The sequence below is a fragment of the Ostrinia furnacalis genome, unplaced genomic scaffold (assembly GCF_004193835.3).
Source record: "Ostrinia furnacalis isolate ACB-3 unplaced genomic scaffold, ASM419383v2 OfSCF1172, whole genome shotgun sequence".
Classification (NCBI taxonomy): domain Eukaryota; kingdom Metazoa; phylum Arthropoda; class Insecta; order Lepidoptera; family Crambidae; genus Ostrinia; species Ostrinia furnacalis.
Window position 1 is genome coordinate 1670547 of NW_021131411.1, and position 23807 is coordinate 1694353.

Here is a 23807-nt window from a genome sequence, read left to right on the forward strand (position 1 = left end):
ATCTCGGCTTCTTTTGACACTTTACCTGGGATTCTACACCTACAGAAGCAGCACAAATCGTTGCACTGTTGCAAGAAGGGCTCAGCCAGCGGGCTGTCGCACGTCAGCTCCACATAAGCCAGTCCTGGGTTTCGAAAGTTTTAAGACGCTTTGTTGAAACAAACCACAGCTAATTTTCATAGTGGACTGTACTATACGATAAACATGTCAGTCAATTTGACAACCTTTGTCGGAAACATTATTCAATGAAAATATTGTCCGAACCCTTAGTATTTCTCTTCGACAAATACTTTAACACATTGTGAACCACTTTTCTTTCACGACTATAAAAATATTTTAGCAATTTAATTCATAAAACCAATTGCGCACATTTAAAATAAAGTTTGTTTACACTTTGACAGCAATAGACTGACATGCAAGGTGACATGTCAATGAAGTTTTCAGTTACTGTTGCCATTAAAAGAAATTAGTACCATTAGTTTTCCGCAACATGGCGAGGGTTTTTATGTTCCTGGTCAGGCTATACTAGTAATACACAGTGATCCCGTTTTCCGTTTGAACATTCACTACACAAGTAACGAGATGTTACCACGCACGCACATAACATACAATCTCACACCACATGTCAACATAAAAACTAATAATGTCCAATATGTAATAGAATATAAATGCAAAACGAGCATAATTATTGTATAACGGTCGTAGAGTATTCTTTAGGCAATTTCTTCATTGGTCAACACTGCCTGGAGTTTTAAAATATTAGACCTTGTGCGAATTTTAAAGAAGTTTTGAGTTTAAGCGATAATTAACCAAATTCACATTGTTCTTATGCCAAATAGAGTTTGGAGAATGACGTCCGCTTTTTTCTTTATTTTTATAAATAGGGAATATGCATGACTATATTTTTTAAGTACGTAATATATTCAATAATCTTGGTTAGTGCTTGAATATTAAAGCTTCAAAGTACAAAGATGAAATTCAGAAGTCTGGACAGAAATGCGACGAAAGACTTCGTATCCGTCATAAAAAAGCTATTAGAAGGACGGAAATATTTTACTAATAATTTGGGTTACGTACCATTTTCTTACATTTATATTCTATTTAACCCGTTGTCAATTTTATTTAAGGGCATCATCATCATGCATATTCCCTATTAGTTCTTAGGCGGGTTTTAGAATCGCGCTGACCGCTCGCTGATCGTCGGCGCTGACAGATCAATATGTATGTAATTGAAGGGAACGTTCCTGAGTGACGCTGATCGCTCGGCGCCGACGCCCCATACATTTCGGCTGTCAGCGCTGACGTTCAGCGTGCGTCAGCGTGACTCTAAAACCAGCCTTAGAGTCGTGGTAAAACATTGTATGTGTATACAAGTTAGATCATCCCGAACCCCTCGCCGCCCTCGTTGATCGCCCACAACAGCGCCTTGAAGAAGAAAAAACGTTTTACAAGCATTCGAGCAGATAATTTTACGTTTTACAAGCATTCGAGCAGATAATTTTCGCCTTGTGCAGTGTTTTACCGATGAGAAGCGATTTTATATCAAATATTCTCTCGTATGAGAAACGTAACGCAATGTCAAGTTGTTAAGATTGACACGCATGCCAAGTTCCGATATTTTGTCGGTAAGCGAATGTGTGAGTGCAACGAGTAAGTATAACGACGGCTGTATATTTTCTTGGGCAATCGTTATTAAAATTACTTAGCGATTAGAGTCGCTTCAAAGTCGTGGGTGCAATTCCCGCCTTAGGCAGTTCGATTTTTTCAAGTCGTTTATTGAGAATTTTATTGGCCAGTTTTCAGACCGTAAAACGTCTATCACTCAGCGAGTATCTAAGTGCCTAAGACCCGGTTTCCACCAAGACTCAGTTCTCTGTTGCTCTATTCCGCTAGGTATACCACAGAATAATAACAAGTACTACGTACAGAAGTTTTACTTCGCAAAGGTATTTAAAAACATTTATGCTCAATGTCATTAACAATATGGTGTAATTTAGCCTGTCTCAAGAATCAAGCACCATTTTGTTGACAAACGTCAGTGATCGGCACTGCGCCGAAGCTATAGGGCTGACTTCGGTAAAATGATATGACGTGAGGTGCCAAACTGCGGAAAATGGCGGAGGAAATACATGATTTAGCATGAATTATCATGAATAATATTAACCACTTATTTATCTCTCAGTGTCTTGAGGCAACTTAAAAAAGTACATTCTGTGTTTTTATTATTATTTAGGCAGTTAAATACTGTACAGTATTTAGTACATCATTTTCTTTATTTTCTTCCATCATACACAAGAATACGCGTGCGTGAGTCAATGTTCGCTCGTATGTGAGGCCTTGTCGAATAGTATCCTGTAGGTGGGCCATCGTGCGTGTTTTGTTTTCGATGTAAACTCGCGGAGATGAACAGGCCTGGGTATACCTACTAACTTTATGGCTCCACCTTGGTGGGAACCGGGCCTAAAGCCCAGCACAATGGCAGAAGAAGTACTCGTGGGTATGTTAGTGTTACCTTGACGAGCTGCTCGTAGCTATCGTAGTCGGGCAGGCAGAGCTGGTTGAAGCACGTGTGCGCCGTGGGCAGCGCGCCGAAGTTGGGCGCCGGCGTGATCTGGAAGCGCGGGTTCAGCTCCTGGCCCAGGCAATGGGGAATTAGTGGCAGAGTAAATACAAATGAGTAGGTCATCTTCATAGAAACGCACCGAGCGCGCAACCACGACTGGCTCCCCGCAAATCCCCGCTAAATTTTGTCAGTGTGTGCGTGCGCGCCGCATACGTATATTGGCGCGCTCACATACAAACCGCGCTCGGTGCGTTTCTATGAAGATGACCTACTCATTTGTATTTACTCTGTTAGTAGGCAGTCTGAAAATAAGCGTGGGACGCCAATGAGAGTACAGTAGCTACCTTACTCTAAAGTGGCGCCAACTGGTGAGGGTAAATAAGACAGTTCATTGATTGATAATGATATGAGGTTCGATGCATCTCAGGCTTATCCACCTCCTTTTCTAATGTTGGTATAACCACAGAAAAATAATAAGTACTACGTACAGAAGTTTTACTTCGCGAAGGTATTTAAAGAAATGTATGCTCAATGTTATTAGCAATATGGTGTAATTTAGCCCGTCTCAAGAATCAAGCACCATTTTGTTGACAAACGTCAGTGATCGGCACTGCGCCGAAGCTATAGGGCTGACTTCGGTAAAATGATATGACGTGAGGTGCCAAACTCTATTGTCAGCAGCCGTGTGTTTCCAACTGAATAAAATGTCACTCCTCTTCCCGTGGATGTCGTAAAAAGCGACTGTAGGACAAAATATGCGTATATCAGGTCTCCTCAACCCGTTTAGTCAGCGTGGGGAGTGCAGGATTGAGAATGTGGGATGGTTGCAGCCGCAGAACCAGGCGAGCACGCTCCCAGCTGGCAGGCACGCACCTGGAAGCCGCCGGGCGGCAGCTGGCTGCAGCCGGTGCTGAAGTGCAGCAGGCGGGCGCGCTCGGGCGGCGTGAGCGCGTGCAGGGCGGCCCAGAACCAGGCGAGCACGCGCTCCCAGTCGCGGCCGCCGCCGGCCGCTCGTGCGTGCGCGCGCCAGTCGGCCACGGACAGCTCGCCCGAACCGCACACCAGCAACTCCAGCTCCATCTCGTCGAACGCCGCTGCAACAACGCTCGCTTTGAGACGGTGACAAATGACGATCGGGATCAAACGTGACCACTCAGAAGCATCACGACGCGTCTTGTCGCGTCACGTAGCGTTGTGTTGCGTCACGTAGCGTTGTGTCGCGTCACGTAGCGTTGTGTCGCGTCTCGTCGCGTTGTGTTGTGTCATTTAGCGTCGTGTCGCATTACGTAGCGTCACGTCGCGTTAAGGTGCGTTAGGTCGCGTCACGTCCTAAAGCGTTGTGTCGCCCGTCACCTATAGTTATGTCGCGTCACATAATATCATCAATGTAATGTCACATATCATCAGTCGTGTTACATAGTCACTTCATTCGTGTCACATCACATAGTCGTATAGGGTGGCCCTATAGCAGTGATGACCAAGAGGTCGACCGCGAAGACGATTTTGGCGAGAGTTAAATAAACTGAACTTATTTTAAAATGTAATATTCGCGCCAAGAACACAGACTATCTATCTACCTATAAATATACTCACATGCTTCGATCAGTCGTAAAACGTGGTAGTATTGTTGCTGCTAAAATGTTTTATTTCACCAGTCGACCGCATGAAATATTTTCGAGCATAAGTAGAAGGTCAAAAGTTTGGCTACCCCTGCCCTATAGCGTCATGTCGCATCTTGCGGCGTTATGTCAGCACAGCACTCACCCAGCAGGTTGTCGGGCACCAGCATTTTGGTCCAAAAATGTGCAAGTATTGTAAACTGTATACTGTAATAATTTAATATGTTGGGCCAAATAAAATATTTTCTTTCTTTCTTTCTTTCTTTCAGCAGCGCCAGGCCGCACAGGAAGGCGTCGGTCCCCACACTCACCCAGCAGGTTGTCGGGCACCAGCAGCGCCAGGCCGCGCAGGAAGGCGTCGGTCCCCACACTCACCCAGCAGGTTGTCGGGCACCAGCAGCGCCAGGCCGCGCAGGAAGGCGTCGGTCCCCACACTCACCCAGCAGGTTGTCGGGCACCAGCAGCGCCAGGCCGCGCAGGAAGGCGTCGGTCCCCACACTCACCCAGCAGGTTGTCGGGCACCAGCAGCGCCAGGCCGCGCAGGAAGGCGTCGGTCCCCACACTCACCCAGCAGGTTGTCGGGCACCAGCAGCGCCAGGCCGCGCAGGAAGGCGTCGGTCTCGGCGCGGCACCGCACGGCCAGCCGCCACTGCGCCAGCAGGTCCACGTATTGTAGCTTCGTGCTGTTCCGAACCTGTTAACAGAGGACGCCCGTTACATCACAATCTCCACAATAGTCAGTAGTGAAGACAACAAAGGACGCGAGGCGTGCGGATATTCGCCGCGGCACCCATTCCCCACGCAGCGCACGGTATCCTTCCGTTTGGCCAAATTACTTTTCGCCAAATTTCACTTCGCAAACAACTTATCGCCAAAGTTTCATTTCCCAAATGAACTTTTAGCAAATGTACTTTTCGCAACTATTTCATTTGGTCAAATTATCATTTGGTCAAATTTTACTTGGCAAATGTTTATATAGCAAATGTTTTATTTTGCCAAATATTATATCCCAAATAATTTATTTGGTCAAATTGAAACTTCACATGCTTACCCACCGTTACCCACAAATCAAAGCACAAGGCAAATGATCATGGTTTTCACAAGAATTTTATGTAAAACAAAGAGATTGCAGAAAATAGTATGGATGCGAAAGTAGGTTTTGCAGAAAATAGTAGGTTAGGTTAGGTTAGAACAGTGACCCTTAACGCGCGAAGGCGAGCGAAGCGTGCCGCGGCAGCGGCCGCCGAGCGCTAGAATCACCTCTATTGTTAATTAATCATTTAGTTTCGATAAAAATAATGAAATATGAAAATAAATTTAGAACAAATTTTATATTAACTACCCACTAAACAAAATAATAACCACAAGCTAATTTGAATTCCATTCTATGCACCAATCAAATTATTTTGTAAATAGTTTATCGTGAAATATTTTTGCCAAATGAAACATTTGGCAAAACATACTTTGCCAAACAATAATTTGCTAAACAATAATATGCCAAAAAAGACATTTGCGAATTAAAAGTTTGCAATAAGTTGTTTTGCCAAATGAGAATTTGCCAAATGAAAATTTGCCCCTTAACGCGCGAAGGCGAGCGAAGCGTGCCGCGGCAGCGGCCGCCGAGCGCTAGAATCACCTCTATTGTTAATTAATCATTTAGTTTCGATAAAAATAATGAAATATGAAAATAAATTTAGAACAAATTTTATATTAACTACCCACTAAACAAAATAATAACCACAAGCTAATTTGAGTTCCATTCTATGCACCAATCAAATTATTTTGTAAATAGTTTATCGTGAAATATTTTTGCCAAATGAAACATTTGGCAAAACATACTTTGCCAAACAATAATTTGCTAAACAATAATATGCCAAAAAAGACATTTGCGAATTAAAAGTTTGCAATAAGTTGTTTTGCCAAATGAGAATTTGCCAAATGAAAATTTGCCAAACGTTGTTTGCCATGTGATAATTTGGGAAACGTTTTTTGGCCAAACATTAGTAATCCGCAGCGCACACGTATGAATATGTTAATGATTTCATCATGTACACATTTTCGCTGTGTGCTGTTGCATAGTAGACGTAAATCCATATCGACCAGCTAAGTTCTGTTTATGAGTTGTCACCGCAGAAACTAAAGGAAGATGCGACAAGGGGGCGTGGCCGGTGTCGTAGCAATATGCCCAAAAACAGAATTCTCGTGAATGCAATGATGACAGCAACGATGTCATAATGTAAACAGGATTGCTTGCGCAGTACTAAAGATTATTCGAACATTTAGTACTGATACCGCAGTGGATACTAAGCACATATTTTGATTACTTTGTGTGCGTTTTCTAATGCGACACTGAGTTTCGAACTCAGCGCACTAGTTGGCATCTCTCTATATCTCTATGGTTGTCACGTGTAGCGTGATCCCCTCTCCGTCTATTTTATGAGTGTGAATGTTAAATGACAAAGACAAGTTATGACGTCACGCGTGGCGCGCAGGCGGCCGGCGGCGTCGTACTGGTCCAGGCCGTCTCCGGCGAGCAGCTGTGACGTCACGCGAGCCTCACCCGTACGTTGGCGCCGTTGGGCAGCAGCTCGCGCGTGGCCCGCAGGCGGCCGGCGGCGTCGTACTCGTCCAGGCCGTCTCCTGTGACGTCACGCGAGCCTCACCCGTATGTTGGCGCCGTTGGGCAGCAGCTCGCGCGTGGCCCGCAGGCGGCCGGCGGCGTCGTACTCGTCCAGGCCGTCTCCTGTGACGTCACGCGAGCCTCACCCGTATGTTGGCGCCGTTGGGCAGCAGCTCGCGCGTGGCCCGCAGGCGGCCGGCGGCGTCGTACTCGTCGTCGGCGAAGTACAGCTCGGGCACGCCGTCGGCCGCGTCCAGATCCGTCTCCAGAACGTACTTGATCTTCGACAGGTATAGCTCGGGATCGTCAGATTCGAAGTACTGCAAGAGACGATCACACGATTTTAGACATTTGTAAAAACATAAAATCTGCATGGTTTTATGTCGGTCGTAGATGCATAAAAGTATGTACTATCGGCCACAGTTCCAGCTTCCCATTTCCGGTCATGTCGTCTCGTTCGATCGCAAACAATCACCATTAATGAGGGCGAGAAATATTCTTTCACTCATTGAAAACATGAATGCGTTTATTTACCCCTTTTTCACACCATATGCCAGTGTGATGCCTCGTCTAGATATAATCTTAAGTCTATGGTATGGTATGAAAATGCAATCTCGTGATGTCACTGTCAGCAAAGACTGGAGTCTGAAAACGCAGTGACTTCCACCCACAAGGTGCTCATAAAGATAACAGGAAAGTCGCTGGATGCAGGCCGCTACCATCGGGTAATATGGAAATCATTGGGCCATGTTCACCAGTGGTCGTCCTGTGGCTAAAATGATGATGATGTAATTTCGTGCTTATTCCTTTGTGATGCATCGTCTAAAGCCCAGTCCGTGAGCACGTAGAATTTTGTCCAATGACCCCTAGCTACCCATCCTTATCGCTCGCGCGTAATTATATTGCTGTCGCGACTATGCGACGGGAACCCGCAGTGAGTGTGCGAGCGCGATAGCAACATAATTACGCGCGAGCGATAAGGATGGGTAGCTAGGGGTCATTGGACAAAATTCTACGTGCTCACGGACCAGACTATAGATAATCTTTAGTCTATGGTATAAAAGTACAACTTTGTGACGTCACAGTTATTCTCTGTACTCACGCGGTAGTGCACGCGCAGGCCGATGATCTGCGCGAGGAAGGAGCGCGTGAGGCGCGCGCGCACGAACTGCCGGTAGGAGCCGCCCAGCGCGCACTCGTACAGGCACTTGCCCACCACCTTGCCCGCCAGCTCGAAGTGCTTCAGCTGCAACCACACAGCACGCTTTAGGCACGGTAATACTATCTATACAGTATTCCAACTCGGCCATATTTTTGAAATAAATGTCAACAGCCCCGCGGTACGTCACCGTATGACAACATGCGATAGGGCTGCCCACCTACAGTACCCATTCTAATTACATCTGTCTACTTAGAATTTCTATCTAGTTTTGTGATTGTATTTTTTTTATTTAGACAAACTAAATACTTTGTGAATGGAATAGGATAAAAATGCGTGTTGTTTTGTGATAGTATGTTTAATTTAAAAAAATATATTAAAATAATTTTTAATCTACTAATCATAATGAGTACTTAATGACCTGTTACTTTAATTTCAGGCGGATGAAGTCGTGGGCAAAAGCTAGTTTAATACAATATAATTTTTATTTCAAATCAAACTGACTGAAAATGACCATTTTTGACAGTTAATAACTTGTTTTTGACAAATTTGACCGTAAATGACGGTAGTAAAATTCAATCACCTTAGTCAGCTAGGCCATCGACGTCCGTTCGGCACATTCGCGACACCCCTAATCCTAACTTTTGGATTTCGACCGCGTCCCGAGATTTGAAATTCGAAGGAAAGCTCGCGTTTCGTCGGTTTATATGAAGTTATAATACTGTATGATATTATTACCGTGCTTTAGGGCTCCGCTAAAACTCACGCGACGGCGCAGGTGACGTGTTTCCACGCACGCAGCAACGTTAAAGTGCATTAACCGGGCGTACCCGCGCAAGTTTTAGCGTAGGCTCCTAAACTACAGAGTTGTCAGAGGATTAACTGTAACCTCCAAAGCTATGTTGACATTCATGCGACTTTACGCTGTCAAGGAAATACCACGAATACATAATTCGACAGGTGGGGGACGGCGACCGTTTGGCAACCGTACCGCGCCGCAGTCGGTGTGTTCCATATAAGTACACGCAAACAATATTCGATTCGTTTCCGAAATTGTGACACGGTTAAAGTTACTGGGTCATACTAATAGCGTTCTAGTACAAATTTGCAAAAGAAAATCAATACTTTCATGATTTTTCGTGACATTATTTTATTGATGTAAAAATGTAATAGCACACGCAAACAATTAATGGTTAATTTACAGCGAGCAGTGATGAAGGAGCGCGGAGGCGCGCGCGCATGAACTGCCGGTACGAGCCGCCCAGCGCGCACTTGCTCAAGCACCAACCAAATAATTTCATAGTCCCGTTTAATTAAGTTTCTTGTATTTAGGCTAAGTTTTCTATTCAATAAATGTATCAGCTCAGCTGCGGACATTGAAACTGTGTTCGTTCTGCAGAAGGGAGCAGTGCGGGCCATTTATAACCTTGGACCCCGATTTTCCTTGAGAGAATTCTTTAAGGAGATTAATATACTGACAGTAGCTTCACAGTTCATTTATGAAAACCTTTTATATGTTCGCAAAAATATAGAGCAATTTACTAAAAAGAGTGATTTACACAAGTTCAATACAAGAAACAAAAATAAACTTGCCGTTCTAAATTTCAGACTGCACAAGATTGGTAATTCATTTATGGGGAAATGTATAAACTTTTCAATAAATTACCACAAACTGTTGTAGAATTGCCCATTCATAAAAAAGCACATATCAAAAGCACCTTAATGAAAAAGGGCTACTATAAAGTTGATGATTATACAGGGTGGAATTTTGTAATGCCACCTGGAGGGAAAGTACTCTTAATATTGTAGATAGAATTTTTTTATCAAAGAAAAAATTCCTTTATTTTTGAAAAGAAATAGAACTGCATTCAAAGATTTCTAACAAACTTGGTAAATAAAATGAAAGGACATGGCATTACAAAATTCCACCCTGTATAAAAGATAAAAATGTTTGGAATGTTTAACTACCTAGCTCGCATCAATACTTATGACTATAATTTGTATATTTCAAAGACTGTAAAACCTTGAAAAGGAGGCTGACAATAGTGACTGAGTTTCTTGCGCTGCTTCTTCTCAGCACTGGCCCATTTATTGTCCCGAAGCAGTGGTAGGGTTAATATTGGGACGTGTAAAAGCGCTTTATAAAAGCCTATTTGCAAAAATAAATGAATTTTGAATTATTTTTATCTTCTGATTTCGAAATATCGTCAGACTACATCGACATACCTTGAGGTGCGGCGGGCGGTTGGGGTTGGGGTGCACGAGCCCGCCGGGCGCGTCGTGGAAGGACACGAACAGCCCGAGCTTGGCGTCGAACAGCTGTCCGCACAGCAATGAGAACCACTCGCGCCGCACGCCGCCCCAGTCCACGCCTAAGCAAAGGACACTTTTTATACTGCATAATTTCACAACTGGGTTCAGGGAACGTCAAAAGGCAAAAATGCAAAAAGGCATCCACTGAAAATCAGTGTCTTGCCATATGTTTGTCTCGAAGCGCTGGTAGGGCCCAAAAGATAAGGAGACATGTAAAGTGCCCCATAAGGGCTACCTTTTTCTTTTTTTATTATTTTCTATTGACGTTCATAAGTGCCACTTGTGGTCTAAACTGAATAAATATTTTTGATTTTGATTTTGATCACACTGTCAAGATATTACTGAGTGGGTGACCTTTTTTGGCAACTTAGTTATATTTTTTTATGTATGTTTTTGTTCCCTGAATCCGTTGTTGTCAAAATAAAGTTATTGTCTTTCTTTCTTTCTTTCTAGTGTGAGTTTTCATCAAACGCATTCGATATCGAGTGCGTCAAAAAATATATGAAAATTTCAGTTCTTGAAAGAGAGCGTAGAGAGCGACTCCTTTGCTCGGGCCCTCCCTGTGAGTAGCGACAGAAGCCGTGAACCGAATTACTGCACTACGATAACAAACCGAAGTGTAGGTTTGTTGTCGACACGAAACAAAGAAGTTCTTGAAATTATCCGCTAGGGACGCTGTATCCATCATACGTTTAATGACATATTTTTACGCAGTCGATATCGAATACTTTTGATGTAAACTCACACTAAGCTCCCAGTAGAATACATGACCCTTGGCAAAGCCGGAATCGGCAGTCCATCATCAACATCAATGGTTTGTTGTGGTCTCAAAACTTTGTTGAAGGTCTTCTTCACGTTGCCACTGAATGCGCAACATTCGTACGAGACCAAACTCTTTGTTTTTAATGAGACCAAACTAAGGATCTGTGTTTGATGCCTGTTTACATACCAATAAAGATATTAACTATTGAGATAACTATATACCAATAGAGATGATTCCTGTGCAGGCTGTTTGTCATACAAATGTTGAACCAAAAGATGCCACAGCTGGACATAGGCCTAGAAACTTCACAATGATCGACCCTATACTGGCCGCGACGAGCGCCTGGCCATAAAGCGGCGACATTCTGTTGTGGCTTCTTTGCATTTGCACGCGAATTCGCGTGATAAAACTGTAAGTTAGTTTAAAGCGTTAAAATATTTGGAGGGACCACATATAGATCGTGCCATCCACGAAGACGCGCCCCACCATTCTTCCGGTAATGTTTGAGTGTTATCGGTACACGCTAAATTATCCATGAGTGCACACGCACACTACAATAATGCCGCTCGGATTGCTCGGATCAAACCCCCTTCACCCCGCGCTTCCCTCGACAAAAAAAATGGTGGGGCGCGTCTTCGTGGATGAAACGATCTACGACGCGCTATGTCATGTCCTATATCGAATAGAGCAGGGGTGGCCAACTTGATTAGACATAAGATCTACTGTTTACTAACGAAACCCTGGGTGATCTACCATTTACATACTTCTTGAAATATTAAATGAAACAGCATAGTTTAGTACACAATCATGTAGTATTTTTTGCCTTGCCACGATCAACTGGACTAATTATTTAATTAGATTCCGACTACTGTATACAAAATATTTGCATGCATTCTTTGATGAAGCAGAACATGAGCACATTTTAACATGTAACACCTATATTTAATTATGTATACCATGTTTTAAGCAAATAAATAAATTATCTTATCTTATCTTAATAGTCGCGATCGACCGGGGTTGGCCACCCCTGCAAGAGAGGGTGTATTCTCAACCTTTATTTTACCTTGCTCTCCCTGGAAGGTGACATCGAAACTCTTGCACCAGTCGGCGCGCGTGAAGTGCTTGGTGGCCTTGAGGCTGGATGCCAACAGCTGGTCGCGCAGCACGCGCACGGCCAGCTTGTCGTGCGGGTGCCGCGCGTGCAGCTTGCGCAGCTCGCTGTAGAAGTAGTCCTGCTTGTTCTGCAAGGGGCCACTCATGTGAGGGTCTGTTAAGGAAGTGCTCGTGGCCTGGCGGCTGAGGCCAGCAGAAGTAGTTCTGTACTAAAGCCTGGTCCGTGAGCACGTAGAATTTTGTCCAATGACCCCAAGCTACCCATCCTTATCGCTCGCGCGTAATTATGTTGCTGTCGCGCTCGCACACTCACTGCGGGCGCCCGTCGCACAGTCGCGACAGCAATATAATTACGCGCGAGCGATAAGGATGGGTAGCTTGGGGTCATTGGACAAAATTCTACGTGCTCACGGACCAGGCTTTATACAGAATAGGGTAAGGGAGCTCACAGACGAGCGACCGTATACCGGCGACTAATGTTGACGATAAATGCCTGTGCATCGCAACTCTCGAAGACGGGCAGTCACTAACTTGTAGTCAGAGTGTCAACATGTCATGACAGCGAAAGGCACGAGTCGGAGACTGTTGCAGATAGTCGCCTGAAGTCACTGACTGACGCCTACCACTATCACAAACAGTCTCTGACATAATGTAGGTAGTCTGTGAGCTCTCTATGATCTGTGTTCAATTACGGTCGACAACGGAATCAGTATCGACTATTTTTCGGGTGCAATCGCACATATTATTTCGTTTCCGACGCAAGATTTCGGTTGGTGCTGAAAAGAAGTGACGAAAAACTCACAAAACCATATCTTCTGCCAAAATCCATCTCTGCCATATCTGCCACCTATCACAATCAGGGTTCGAAATTATCAAGATAATTACGCTGCATGATAATTATCAGATAATTATCAGCATTATAAGATACATTTGTAATATTGTTTCATAAGAAATTCTGATTGGGAATGTTGCTTTATGTTTTTGTTTGCTGATTGTTGTCAAGATAACCACCGCTAGTCGCATAAAGCTTGGAAAATAGATAAATATTTTGACGCTAGATAACTGTGATCATTGTAGAGCTAAATAGATAGATATCTATGTTGACTAACACCCACCACTAGACACAAGTGCGAAAATACACGTTCGAAAACTTCGCATACAGTTCATTTTCATGAGCGCATTTTTTTATTATTATTATTACCTATGTCTAATGGTTCAAAGGCAATAAATACATTTTTTACTTTTTATTTATTTTTATCAACTGATAATTATCCATCTGTTATTATCACGATAATTATCATTGATAATTATCCTTTCGAACCCTGATTTAAAAAAATCTCACGGAACAGTTTCGCTGTCAATAAGACCGACCTTGAAGGTGTCCTCGCCGCCGCAGTTGGCCAGCAGCAGGTGCGTGAAGGTGGCGGCGAGCAGGTCGCGCTCGGGCGCCCACAGCTTCAGCGGCGCCTGCACGCCGTCCTCCACACAGAACTCGCCGCCCGGGCCCGCGCCCAGCGGCCGCGGCGCCAGGATCAGCTGGAAACGGCCCGATTAGATCAATCAACCAGGATAAACGAGCTTTGCATGTGTGGTGGCTCGCTACTGTTCGTTCGTTTTTTAAACGTTAAGCATGTACACGTACACACACACGGGTGGGGCTCGCTCGCCTTCGTGAGTTGCTTAAGAACTAAGCTCAAGAACTATATTATTTGTTGTATTGGTTGTAATTTTTAAGTATTGCATGAGTAGATATAGTACAGTGTAGTAATTAGCAGGAAACACAATGAATGCTCGGGCTGGGTGGCGCCATCTTGCTGTAACTTTAATAATCTTCAAAAATCTATCAAATTCCATACAAAAAACACCCAGTTACTGCTATGGTAACAGTTGAAAGAGGCTGGTGCAACTGAGCCCGAAAACTAAGGACGAGAACTATTGCCGACAAACTGTAATGCAGTTTGGCAAGTGTATCTTTATGTATTGATGTGTATCCTTTTGTGAACAATAAATTAAAAAAATGATCTCAGATGTTATAAACATGCAAGCAAACTTGCAAACTTGGCGGCGCACTGCAGACGAGGCGAAGAAAATCGGCAAGACCTGGAGCGAGATCAAACGCGAAGCTCAAGACCGAACGCGATGGAGGACTGTTGTGGACGCCCTCAGCCCCATCTAAGGGATATAGGACCTTAAGTCAAGTAAGTCAATGACCTCAGGTGTTACACACAATACGACGATATCGATAGAAGAATAAGGTCCACATTCACGCTCATTAGTTGCCGCTACCAGCGAGCGACAGGAGCCAAATACAGTGGCGTCGTCCAGGTGAATGCGAATGCGATAGGCTTACTACCGTCTGACTTCCAAGTGGCTTAGACAAATGGCACCGACTGATAAACGCATATATCAACAACATTTAAACAAGTCGCGAGTCTAGGGAGACCAGGAAGCGATAGCCCCGCAGTCCTTCCGAATCTTATTTAGGGAGGCATTGGAGAGCGATAGCCACGCAGTCCTCTTCATATCCTCATTATAGGGCTGCAACCTTATTTGTACTTAAGTTTCATGATAAAATTGTATCCAGAACCACAATAAAACTACATTATTACCAAGGGGCCTTCAATTTTCTGTACTTGCAACCCTATATCTTTTTAAAACAAAAATCAAAAATTTACTGGGTATTATTTTGCATAGGAGCTTTCAAAGTCAAAGTCAAAAATTAGGGTTTGAATTTGTGAATGATCATTGATCATGATCAGTCTACAAATATGTCTGAGTGACAGTGTAACTCTTACCTTAGTGGACGGGCACAGACGGAAGGAGGTGATGCGCTTAGGGATGAACTTGAGGATGTAGTCCTTGACGATGAGCTGCTTAGGGCTGAGGCAGCACAGAACGCGCCGAGGCTTGGCGCCGGCCAGCCGCGCCTCGTAGCACACGCCGTGCCGCTTGGCAGACATGTTGCGGGAGACTGTGGCTGTGTCGCTCGCTGGAACAAGCAACGCGAATTTTATTGAAGTCCCGATTACATTATGCAGAATTACCGATTAATTTATGCAGAAGATTGTAATTTAGTAGTTAAACGCATAAAGTGAAACGCGCAAAGGGTGCGAAAGGAACCTTTTTTGAACAGAAAATTTATGAATAGTTTTGACTTGACATTGGTTGTCATCTGAAATTGAACCAGACGTACACACGGCCACACTGTTAACTATCCATTTCCGTTTTTGCTCTCGCTCTCATCAAATGGTGATTCTTTGCGATAGAACGAGACGACATGACAAGCAATGGATAGTTAACACTGTTGCCGATGGCACGCCGTGCGCTTTTCGTGCCCGCTAATGTTTTTATTGATGTTATCGTGCGTAAAATTGAGAATACAGTTTATTACGATACAATAATTCGGTATTTCACTGCACGAGTCATACACCACCAACAGTGGTCCTTCGAGCCAGATTTGAATCAGTGACCTATAGAATAATGCTTTAAACCAGCGACCTACCCAGAATATGTGCAGAAATTAATGTTATATTTAAACCAGCGACCTATGGACCCAGAATATGTGCAGAAATTAATGTTATGCTGGAACCAGAACTAAGCCACGTTTGTACACGGGGTCGAATCGAGAGTACACAGTCTGAAGTCCAGGAAGAACACGGAATGCTAAGTACGGTATAAACGAGCTAAGTTTGTACACGGAGTCAAATCGAGAGCACACAGCCTGAAGTCCTGGAAAGTACATGGTAAGTACTGAATAAACCCCGGATACTCTCAGCGCACTTAAGGGACTCTTAACTAGGTCTAAATAAGACGTCAATATGTAGGTGACAATTTAATGCTTGACAAAGGTTGTCAATGCTGTCAATGGTTCACAAAGGTTCATTATGTCAAAGCCGTCCAGGTATATAAAGCCGGGGAAAAAAATCTGGACACCGCGGTACAGCTTTACGCGTCTCAAAGAGCAGTGACATCTCTCGGCAAATAACACAAACAAGTTTCATGGAAGGTTTATAAAAGTACCGTTCAGTACCTGTGAGCACGATGCAGTGGAACTGGCCGTGCAGCAGCAGCACGCCGGCGCACGACACGCGCGCCAGGTACACGCCGGGCTCTTGGAAGCACAGCGCCATGCTGACAGCTGGTCCAGTACCTGTGAGCACGATGCAGTGGAACTGGCCGTGCAGCAGCAGCACGCCGGCGCACGACACGCGCGCCAGGTACACGCCGGGCTCTTGGAAGCACAGCGCCATGCTGACAGCTGGTCCAGTACCTGTGAGCACGATGCAGTGGAACTGGCCGTGCAGCAGCAGCACGCCGGCGCACGACACGCGCGCCAGGTACACGCCGGGCTCTTGGAAGCACAGCGCCATGCTGACAGCTGGTCCAGTACCTGTGAGCACGATGCAGTGGAACTGGCCGTGCAGCAGCAGCACGCCGGCGCACGACACGCGCGCCAGGTACACGCCGGGCTCTTGGAAGCACAGCGCCATGCTGACAGCTGGTCCAGTACCTGTGAGCACGATGCAGTGGAACTGGCCGTGCAGCAGCAGCACGCCGGCGCACGACACGCGCGCCAGGTACACGCCGGGCTCTTGGAAGCACAGCGCCATGCTGACAGCTGGTCCAGTACCTGTGAGCACGATGCAGTGGAACTGGCCGTGCAGCAGCAGCACGCCGGCGCACGACACGCGCGCCAGGTACACGCCGGGCTCTTGGAAGCACAGCGCCATGCTGACAGCTGGTCCAGTACCTGTGAGCACGATGCAGTGGAACTGGCCGTGCAGCAGCAGCACGCCGGCGCACGACACGCGCGCCAGGTACACGCCGGGCTCTTGGAAGCACAGCGCCATGCTGACAGCTGGTCCAGTACCTGTGAGCACGATGCAGTGGAACTGGCCGTGCAGCAGCAGCACGCCGGCGCACGACACGCGCGCCAGGTACACGCCGGGCTCTTGGAAGCATAGCGCCATACTAACGCGCTGGTTCACCGAGTCGTATGCAAACGACACCATGGACGATAGCTTCTCATCTTCTTCTTCCCCCAGGAGGTTTATCTTCGCTGTGAAGTCCTGAAAAAAAAATTCACTTTAGGCCCAGAACAGACGGTGAAACGCAACTGCAACGAATCTGCAACTTTGTGATGATTCTGATGAATGAAACTGAAAGTTTCAAACTGATCGCGTCATGTGTGGTCTCTCAACGGACGCTATGGCAGAAACTTAGATGCAACTCAAAAGTAACTAGCAGTTGCGGTTTCGTTGCAGTTGCGTTTCACCGTCTGTTCTGGGCCTTAGAGCAAGGTTTCTCATTCCCAAACTTTATTTCGCCTTTATTCTCCTGGTTAGGAAGTCCTGCTTTATGACAGTCATATTTCTATAGGTTCAGCCGAACCAACGCCTGCAGCCTACGTGGCTAAAGCCTTAGAGTCAGAAAATTAAGCTATTGTTATCAATGTAATTTTAATTTTAATTTTATTTTTATCAGTGTATTTTCTCCTTTCCTCTTTATCATAAATATCTTAATCTATTTAGTTATATTTATGTACTTAAACTCACCACACCCCAACCGTCACGTTGATTGTGACGTTGACGTGTTACGCGCGCTCTTTCGTCCTTAGGCTATAGTTGAAAATCAGTCGTTTGCTTTAAAGTAAACCAATTACTGAGCTATTGCCGTTTTGCATTGCTGCGACACACATTTCTGTATAGTGTGTACCTATATTGTATGTCATAATGTTTTTTTTCTTTTTTATTTCTGTCTTACCATACCATGTCATATTGTCCTGAGGGTACTATTTTATCCTACTTTTGGTACTTTCTGTTTGTAATGTGTGTTTCTGTTATGCAAATAAACGTTTTATCTATCTATCTATCTATCAATGCCCCCGCGCGTCCGATTCGGCCGTACTCACGCTGACGTCAGCGGCGGCGAGCGGCGCCGGGTTGTCGTACTGGTCGCGCGGGTGGATGTGCAGCGTCTTGTCGTGCGTGGCGGTGCACACGAGCGCGGCGTGGGCGCGGCCGACCCGCGACAGGCGCGCGCACACCGCGCCCGCCAGGAAGCGCCGCCGGAACGGGCTGCCGCAGACGCCCGCGCCCCCTGCACAGAGAAAAACACGTAATGTGTTTTACTAAACCCGGTCGAGTTTTCAAAGTTAACTGCACACCTAGCGGTCGTGACGTCACATCGACGCTCTAGCACGAACGGGGAGATAAGCGGGTGAGTGCGAAGGAAAGTTGCATTCCAACGAGGTGCGCATTTAACTCGACCGGGTTGTATCTATTTCCGTATAAGGGTGCCTGTGCGTTTATAGGCGCTGCGCTTGGACTGCTCTGTTTGTCCATATAAATAAAAACACGTAACTGTTGCGCTACATACACGCTGCGTCAGAGTTCGTTGTGAAACTATGTAGGTACAACACTACAATTCTTGAACCTTGCGGCACTCATTCGCGCGAAACTTTTTAGCAAAACAAGGCGCATTAACAGTTCCGAAACTCTAGACTTTAAACACCAGAGATTAAGCAGCCACTGACCGATGGTGACGGAGATGACGTAGAGGCCGGCGATGCACACGGTGAACTTGACGCGCGCCGTGTGTTTATTATATTTGAAATAACTTTGCAGCAAAATATGGTGCATTAACAGTTCCGAAACTAGTCTAAAGCCTGGTCCGTGAGCATAATTATGTTGCTGTCGCGCTCGCACACTCACTGCGGGCGCGCGTCGCACAGTCGCGACAGCAACATAATTACGCGCGAGCGATAGGGATGGGTAGCTTGGGGTCATTGGACGGGATTCTACGTGCTCACGGACCAGGCTTTAGCAGCGTTTAAAACACTAGAGATTGAGCAGCCACTGACCTATAGTGACGGAGATGATGTAGAGGCCGGCGATGCGCACGGTGAACTTGACGCGCGCCGTGTGCGCCCGCGCCGGGTCGCCCGAGCCCAGCTCCAGCACCGGCGTGATCTGCGAACGATCATGCACGCCCACAACCATATCATTACAGCGTTTGTAAATAAAAATGGCATCTATAACACGTACTTTTCAATATACGCTTTTTCTTCGACCAGAATCTTTTGAAATGGAAGAAAGATTAAGTCATTTTACAAAACTATGGCCAAATATGTTAAACGTGCGTTGAACACTGGTTAAATAGACAAACGTTAAGAAATATTTAGGGTTGTATTGAGTTGAGGGTTACATTTTAAAGTCTCTGAGTTTTGAGGATTTTAAAGTAAGGAAGTAAACAGTCGCATGCGCAGGTTGACAACACCAGTCTTAAGCTATATTTTATTAATCTTCCAGTTTGAAATTTCAAGATGTCTATCATCTATAACAGCCTTTAGGGGGTTCGCCTTCGAGCATAGGCCTCCTCTTCAACCCTCCACCGACTTCTGTCCCTGGCCACTTGGATCCAGTTCACTCCAGCCTGCTGCCGGATGTCGTCTGTCCATCGTTCGGCGGTCTTCCCCTGTCGCGGGTGTTGTTGCGGGGTCTCCATTCCAGGGTCTTTCTGGCCCAGAGATCTTGGTTCACCCGTGTTCAAGATGTAAACATTGAAAATTGGAAAGAAGTAAAAACCGTAGTTAGCTTCTTTGATAGCTACCTTCCTGGTGCCGTGGGAGACGATGACGGTGAGCTCGTCGGTGTCGCAGATGGGGTAGGGCTGGCCGTTGCGCTGGAAGCACAGCACCGTCAGGCACATGGTCTCGCCCACCACGTGCGGGTCCTGCCAACCCCACTCCACCTAAGGGAACCAATGCTAACTTTAACCACACGTCTATAACTACAGGGCTACTCCGAAACGCTGTTTAAAGTTTCGGGTCTATTGTGATCGTCGCTTATGCTGGCTATTTCACTTTGCGTGAGAGGGATTGCAACATTCGAAACTTTGGATAGCGTTTTTCGGTGTTAGACTCCGCTAGCCAATTAGTTACATAAGGGTGGCTCACTGTCGTTAACTGTCTGTGTGCATGTAAAATGATGTCAATATTATACCAGCATTGTACCTCACCAGGTCACCAGCATACAGCATGACGTGGGATTTTAGGCCGGAAGAGTCTAACTTTTGGGGTTTTAAATTTAGATAGACTCCATCTATCACCACCACCATCTGGAGGAGCAACATTGATTACAAATCAAAGAAGAATCACCGAGTATTTAACAAATAACGATATCGTTTTAGTTCCATGCCAAGACAACGGGTTTTTGAGACCGCTTTTCTTCCACTAATCTCCATCCAGACTATATCCAGATAAGTCCACACAGGTTTTCAAATTTCCACTTTAGCGTCAGTTTACAAGCTGAAATTTTTACAAAAATTCTGTGAAAACGATATAACAAACATTTATATCCTATAGCATAGGTCCTTAGGCAAATAGTTAGTTGAGAAAATTCTTAGATTTAAGCATTTTACAATAAGAAATCACAAATTCAAAGAACGTGAAATACCCAAAAATCAAAGTGATTTTTACACCATTATTCGTCTTTAATTTAACATAAAAATAGCTTAATATAATAAAATAACATCTTCTTTAAAATATTTACTTTGAAACGATATATAATTCATTGTTATTGTTTTGCTATAAACATACATAGCGCTTCGCGTAAACGCTTTTATCTATTTTATTCAATGGGAATGACTGGAGTAATCCAAAATAACATGTACGAGTGGTTCTTACCCTGCAGCTGGGCGGGTGCAGGTACTTGCCGGTGACGTACTGCAGCAGCGAGTGCTTGGCCTCGGGCGCCAGCGACGGCTGCGTCATGGCCGCCAGCGTCACCAGCCCGCACACGGACACCGACACCACCAGCATCCCGCCTGCGACAACAAGCGCCACTGATACATCCTTACATCTAAATATACATAACTCAAAGGTGACTTCTTCTTCTTTTCGTGTCGACAACAAACCTACACAGTGTCAGCCCAAAACTCCGAGTGGCGTTGTCAGTAGCACTCATCAAATCCTCCTGAGTGCAGTTGCTTGGGCACTCAGGGCATGACATCAGGTGCTTCACCGACTGGGAAACAAAACCGCACCTGCACTCCATGTTTAAGCCATCCAAGAATCCCCACCTGACCAGATTGTCCTTACTACGGCCAACCTGCGTCCGAAGTCTATTTAATGGTGACTGACTGACTGACATAGTGATCTATCAACGCACAGCCCAAACCACTGGACGGATTGGGCTGAAATTTGGCATACAGGTAGATGCTATGACGTAGGCATCCGCTAAGAAAGGATTTTACGAAACTCCACCCCTAACTCCCCTAAGGGGGTAAAACGGGACCCACGCGTACGAAGTCGTGGGCGGCCGCTAGTTCACGTATAATAGGGACAAATATCTGTCAAAAGGTAAATGTAAAGTACGAATTCGTGGTTCTTATGCTACGTCCAGTAATTGAGTATGGAGATGTACCTACACATCATCATCATCATTTCAGCCACAGTACGTCCACTGCTGAACATAGGCCAATGACTTCCACATCGCACGGTTGGTAGCGGCCTGTATCCAGCGCCTTCCTGCTACCTTTATCAGGTCGTCGGGCCGCCTTGTGAGTGGACGTCCCACGCTGCGTTTTCCGGTACGTGGCCTCCACTCCAGAACCTTGCTGCCCCATCGGCCGTCAGTTCTGCGTACTATGTGCCCTGCCCATTACCACTTCAGCTTGCTAATCCGTCGGGCTATGTCAGTGACTTTAGTTCGTTTACTTGTACCTACACGACCTTACCGAAGTTCTGGAGTGGAGGTCACGTACTGGAAAACGCACTGGGGACTTCCACCCACAAGATGGACCGACGACCTCATAAAGGTAGCAGGAAGGTGCTGGATGCAAGCCGCTACCAATCGAGCAATGTGAAAATCATTGGGGGAGGCCTATGTTCAGCAGTGGACGTCCTGTGGCTGAAATGATGATGATGATGAGGAAGTTACCCCACGTCCAAGCGTCCTGTACGGCTAGCACGAAAAACTTTCGAGTTCAAATCGTTTGCGTATTCGAATCGCCATCAAAAGATTTAGTACGAAAACTACAACAGCGCCCTTGTAAACGTGTCGTAAAGTGAACTTAGTATGAGAAATAGTTGCACTAAACTTATTTTGAGAATCAAAATTGTCACGTTATCGTTCAATTCGAAGATTGAGTATCGATTTTTGTCGAATACGCAAACGATTCGAAATCGAAAGTTTATCGTGCTAGCCGTACTGGTGCTTGCTGTTCAAAACGACGGCGCTCCATAGCTCGCCCTTGAGCGTCTGCAGCGCCTCCTTGCCGGTGGCAAGGTCTGGGCACCGGCAACTACGCGTCGGAGTCCTGCGGGTGATCTAGTAAGATGGAAGCAGTGGCACCCCACGTCCAAGCATCCTGGTGCTTACTATTCTTAACAACAGCTCGCCCTTGAGCGTATGCAGCGCCTCCTTACCGGTGGGCATTCTCTGAGCGCAGCCGAAGTCGTGCGGGTAGTCTAATCTAGAAGAAGGAAACAGTATTACCCCACGTCCAAGCGTCCTGGTGCTTGCTGTTCTTGACGACGGCGCTCCACAGCTCGCCTTTAAGCGTCTGCAGCGCCTCCTTGCCGGTGGGTAGGCTCTGGCGCGCCGCCGACCACGCGCCGAAGTCCTTGGGGTCAAGCACATGCTGCGCCGTCCGGTCTTCCAGCCAGTACACATCTTCCAGTGATGACACGTCCAGGCTCAGGAGTCTGGAAAAAACGGAACTTGTAAAAGGTCAGGCAGAAGTATCGGCTTTGTCAATATTTTATTATTTTTTTATAATAATCTTCAGTCCTAACCATGTTACCTATTTACGAACGGGGTCTCTACCCTATATCAAGACTGCCTACGCGTTAGCTTCATTGCCTGTGAACGCCACTAGTTTCTCTGAACACGAGTAGGTAACATCTTCGAAAACTGAATGACCAGACCTTATTAAGCTAAAAGCAGGCTGCATACAGGACTCTTCGCTGAGCAATGACGACTTAATTAACTCAATACGTCATATTTTCTACTTTTATTACACTCTAATGGATTCTTAGAATATTTACCAGCATTATGGACCACGTGTTTTGACTTTAGCAAGATACGTTTACCCGGAAATCAACATTCCAAGAATAAAGACTTATTTTCCCTAATCCATTCCGACCCACTGTGTGTATAAAACGAAGAGGAAATAAGGACTGTGAAAAGGAAAAGAATTTAACGTACGACGAACATTCCAAGAATCTGAACAAGAGAATTTAACAATCTAATTTGCGTAACCGAGTAATACTGAGGGGCACGATTGTCTTCAAAAACAAAAAGGCAAATCTCACAGCACGAACTGTAATTAAATTCTCAAGTGACAGATAGACAAATTGAATAATACGCTGGAATAATTCGGTTATGTCACTCTTTCAGATTTACTGAAAAACCATTTGGAATATTCCGATCCAAATGCATTGCAATAAGGGCCCCCAATTTGTGCCAAACCCGTAAAAAACACCATAACGCTCTCCATAAAATCTTCCTATGTAAAACGATAGTCTTCTAGTTGCTTAGGCTAAAAATTAGTTCAATATTGTATTTATCACGCAATATTGCGTTATTTAGTACGAAATAATAAAAAATCTTACCCTTGGGGTCTAGTCTATTTAAAACATATTATGGTAGTAA

The 23807-nt window shown here is 45.4% G+C and overlaps 1 protein-coding gene across 3 annotated transcripts; it reads right to left on the reverse strand.

The window, feature by feature from the left end:
- Positions 1-1296: 1296 nt before the first annotated feature.
- LOC114351769 (apoptosis-resistant E3 ubiquitin protein ligase 1) lies at positions 1297-22863 on the reverse strand. 3 transcript variants are annotated; one of them, XM_028303088.1, is made up of 16 exons: positions 22650-22863; positions 20837-20976; positions 19762-19902; positions 19013-19121; positions 18062-18249; positions 17021-17219; positions 14946-15139; positions 13522-13686; positions 12101-12278; positions 10188-10333; positions 7905-8048; positions 6949-7122; positions 4750-4876; positions 3437-3657; positions 2513-2632; positions 1297-1425 (listed from the first exon to the last, which is right to left on the reverse strand). In XM_028303088.1, exons 2-16 carry the CDS (start codon positions 20969-20971, stop codon positions 1375-1377), a joined length of 2292 nt encoding a protein of 763 aa, XP_028158889.1. In that variant the 5' UTR covers positions 20972-20976; positions 22650-22863; the 3' UTR covers positions 1297-1374. The 3 variants fall into 3 exon arrangements, with proteins under 3 accessions (XP_028158889.1, XP_028158886.1, XP_028158888.1); XM_028303085.1 differs by lacking the exons at positions 17021-17219; positions 18062-18249; positions 19013-19121; ... (1 more) ...; positions 20837-20976; positions 22650-22863 and adding an exon at positions 16181-17006; XM_028303087.1 differs by lacking the exons at positions 1297-1425; positions 2513-2632; positions 3437-3657; ... (4 more) ...; positions 20837-20976; positions 22650-22863 and adding an exon at positions 16181-17006 and having other exon boundaries at positions 4494-4876.
- Between the last annotated feature and the right edge of the window lie 944 nt (positions 22864-23807).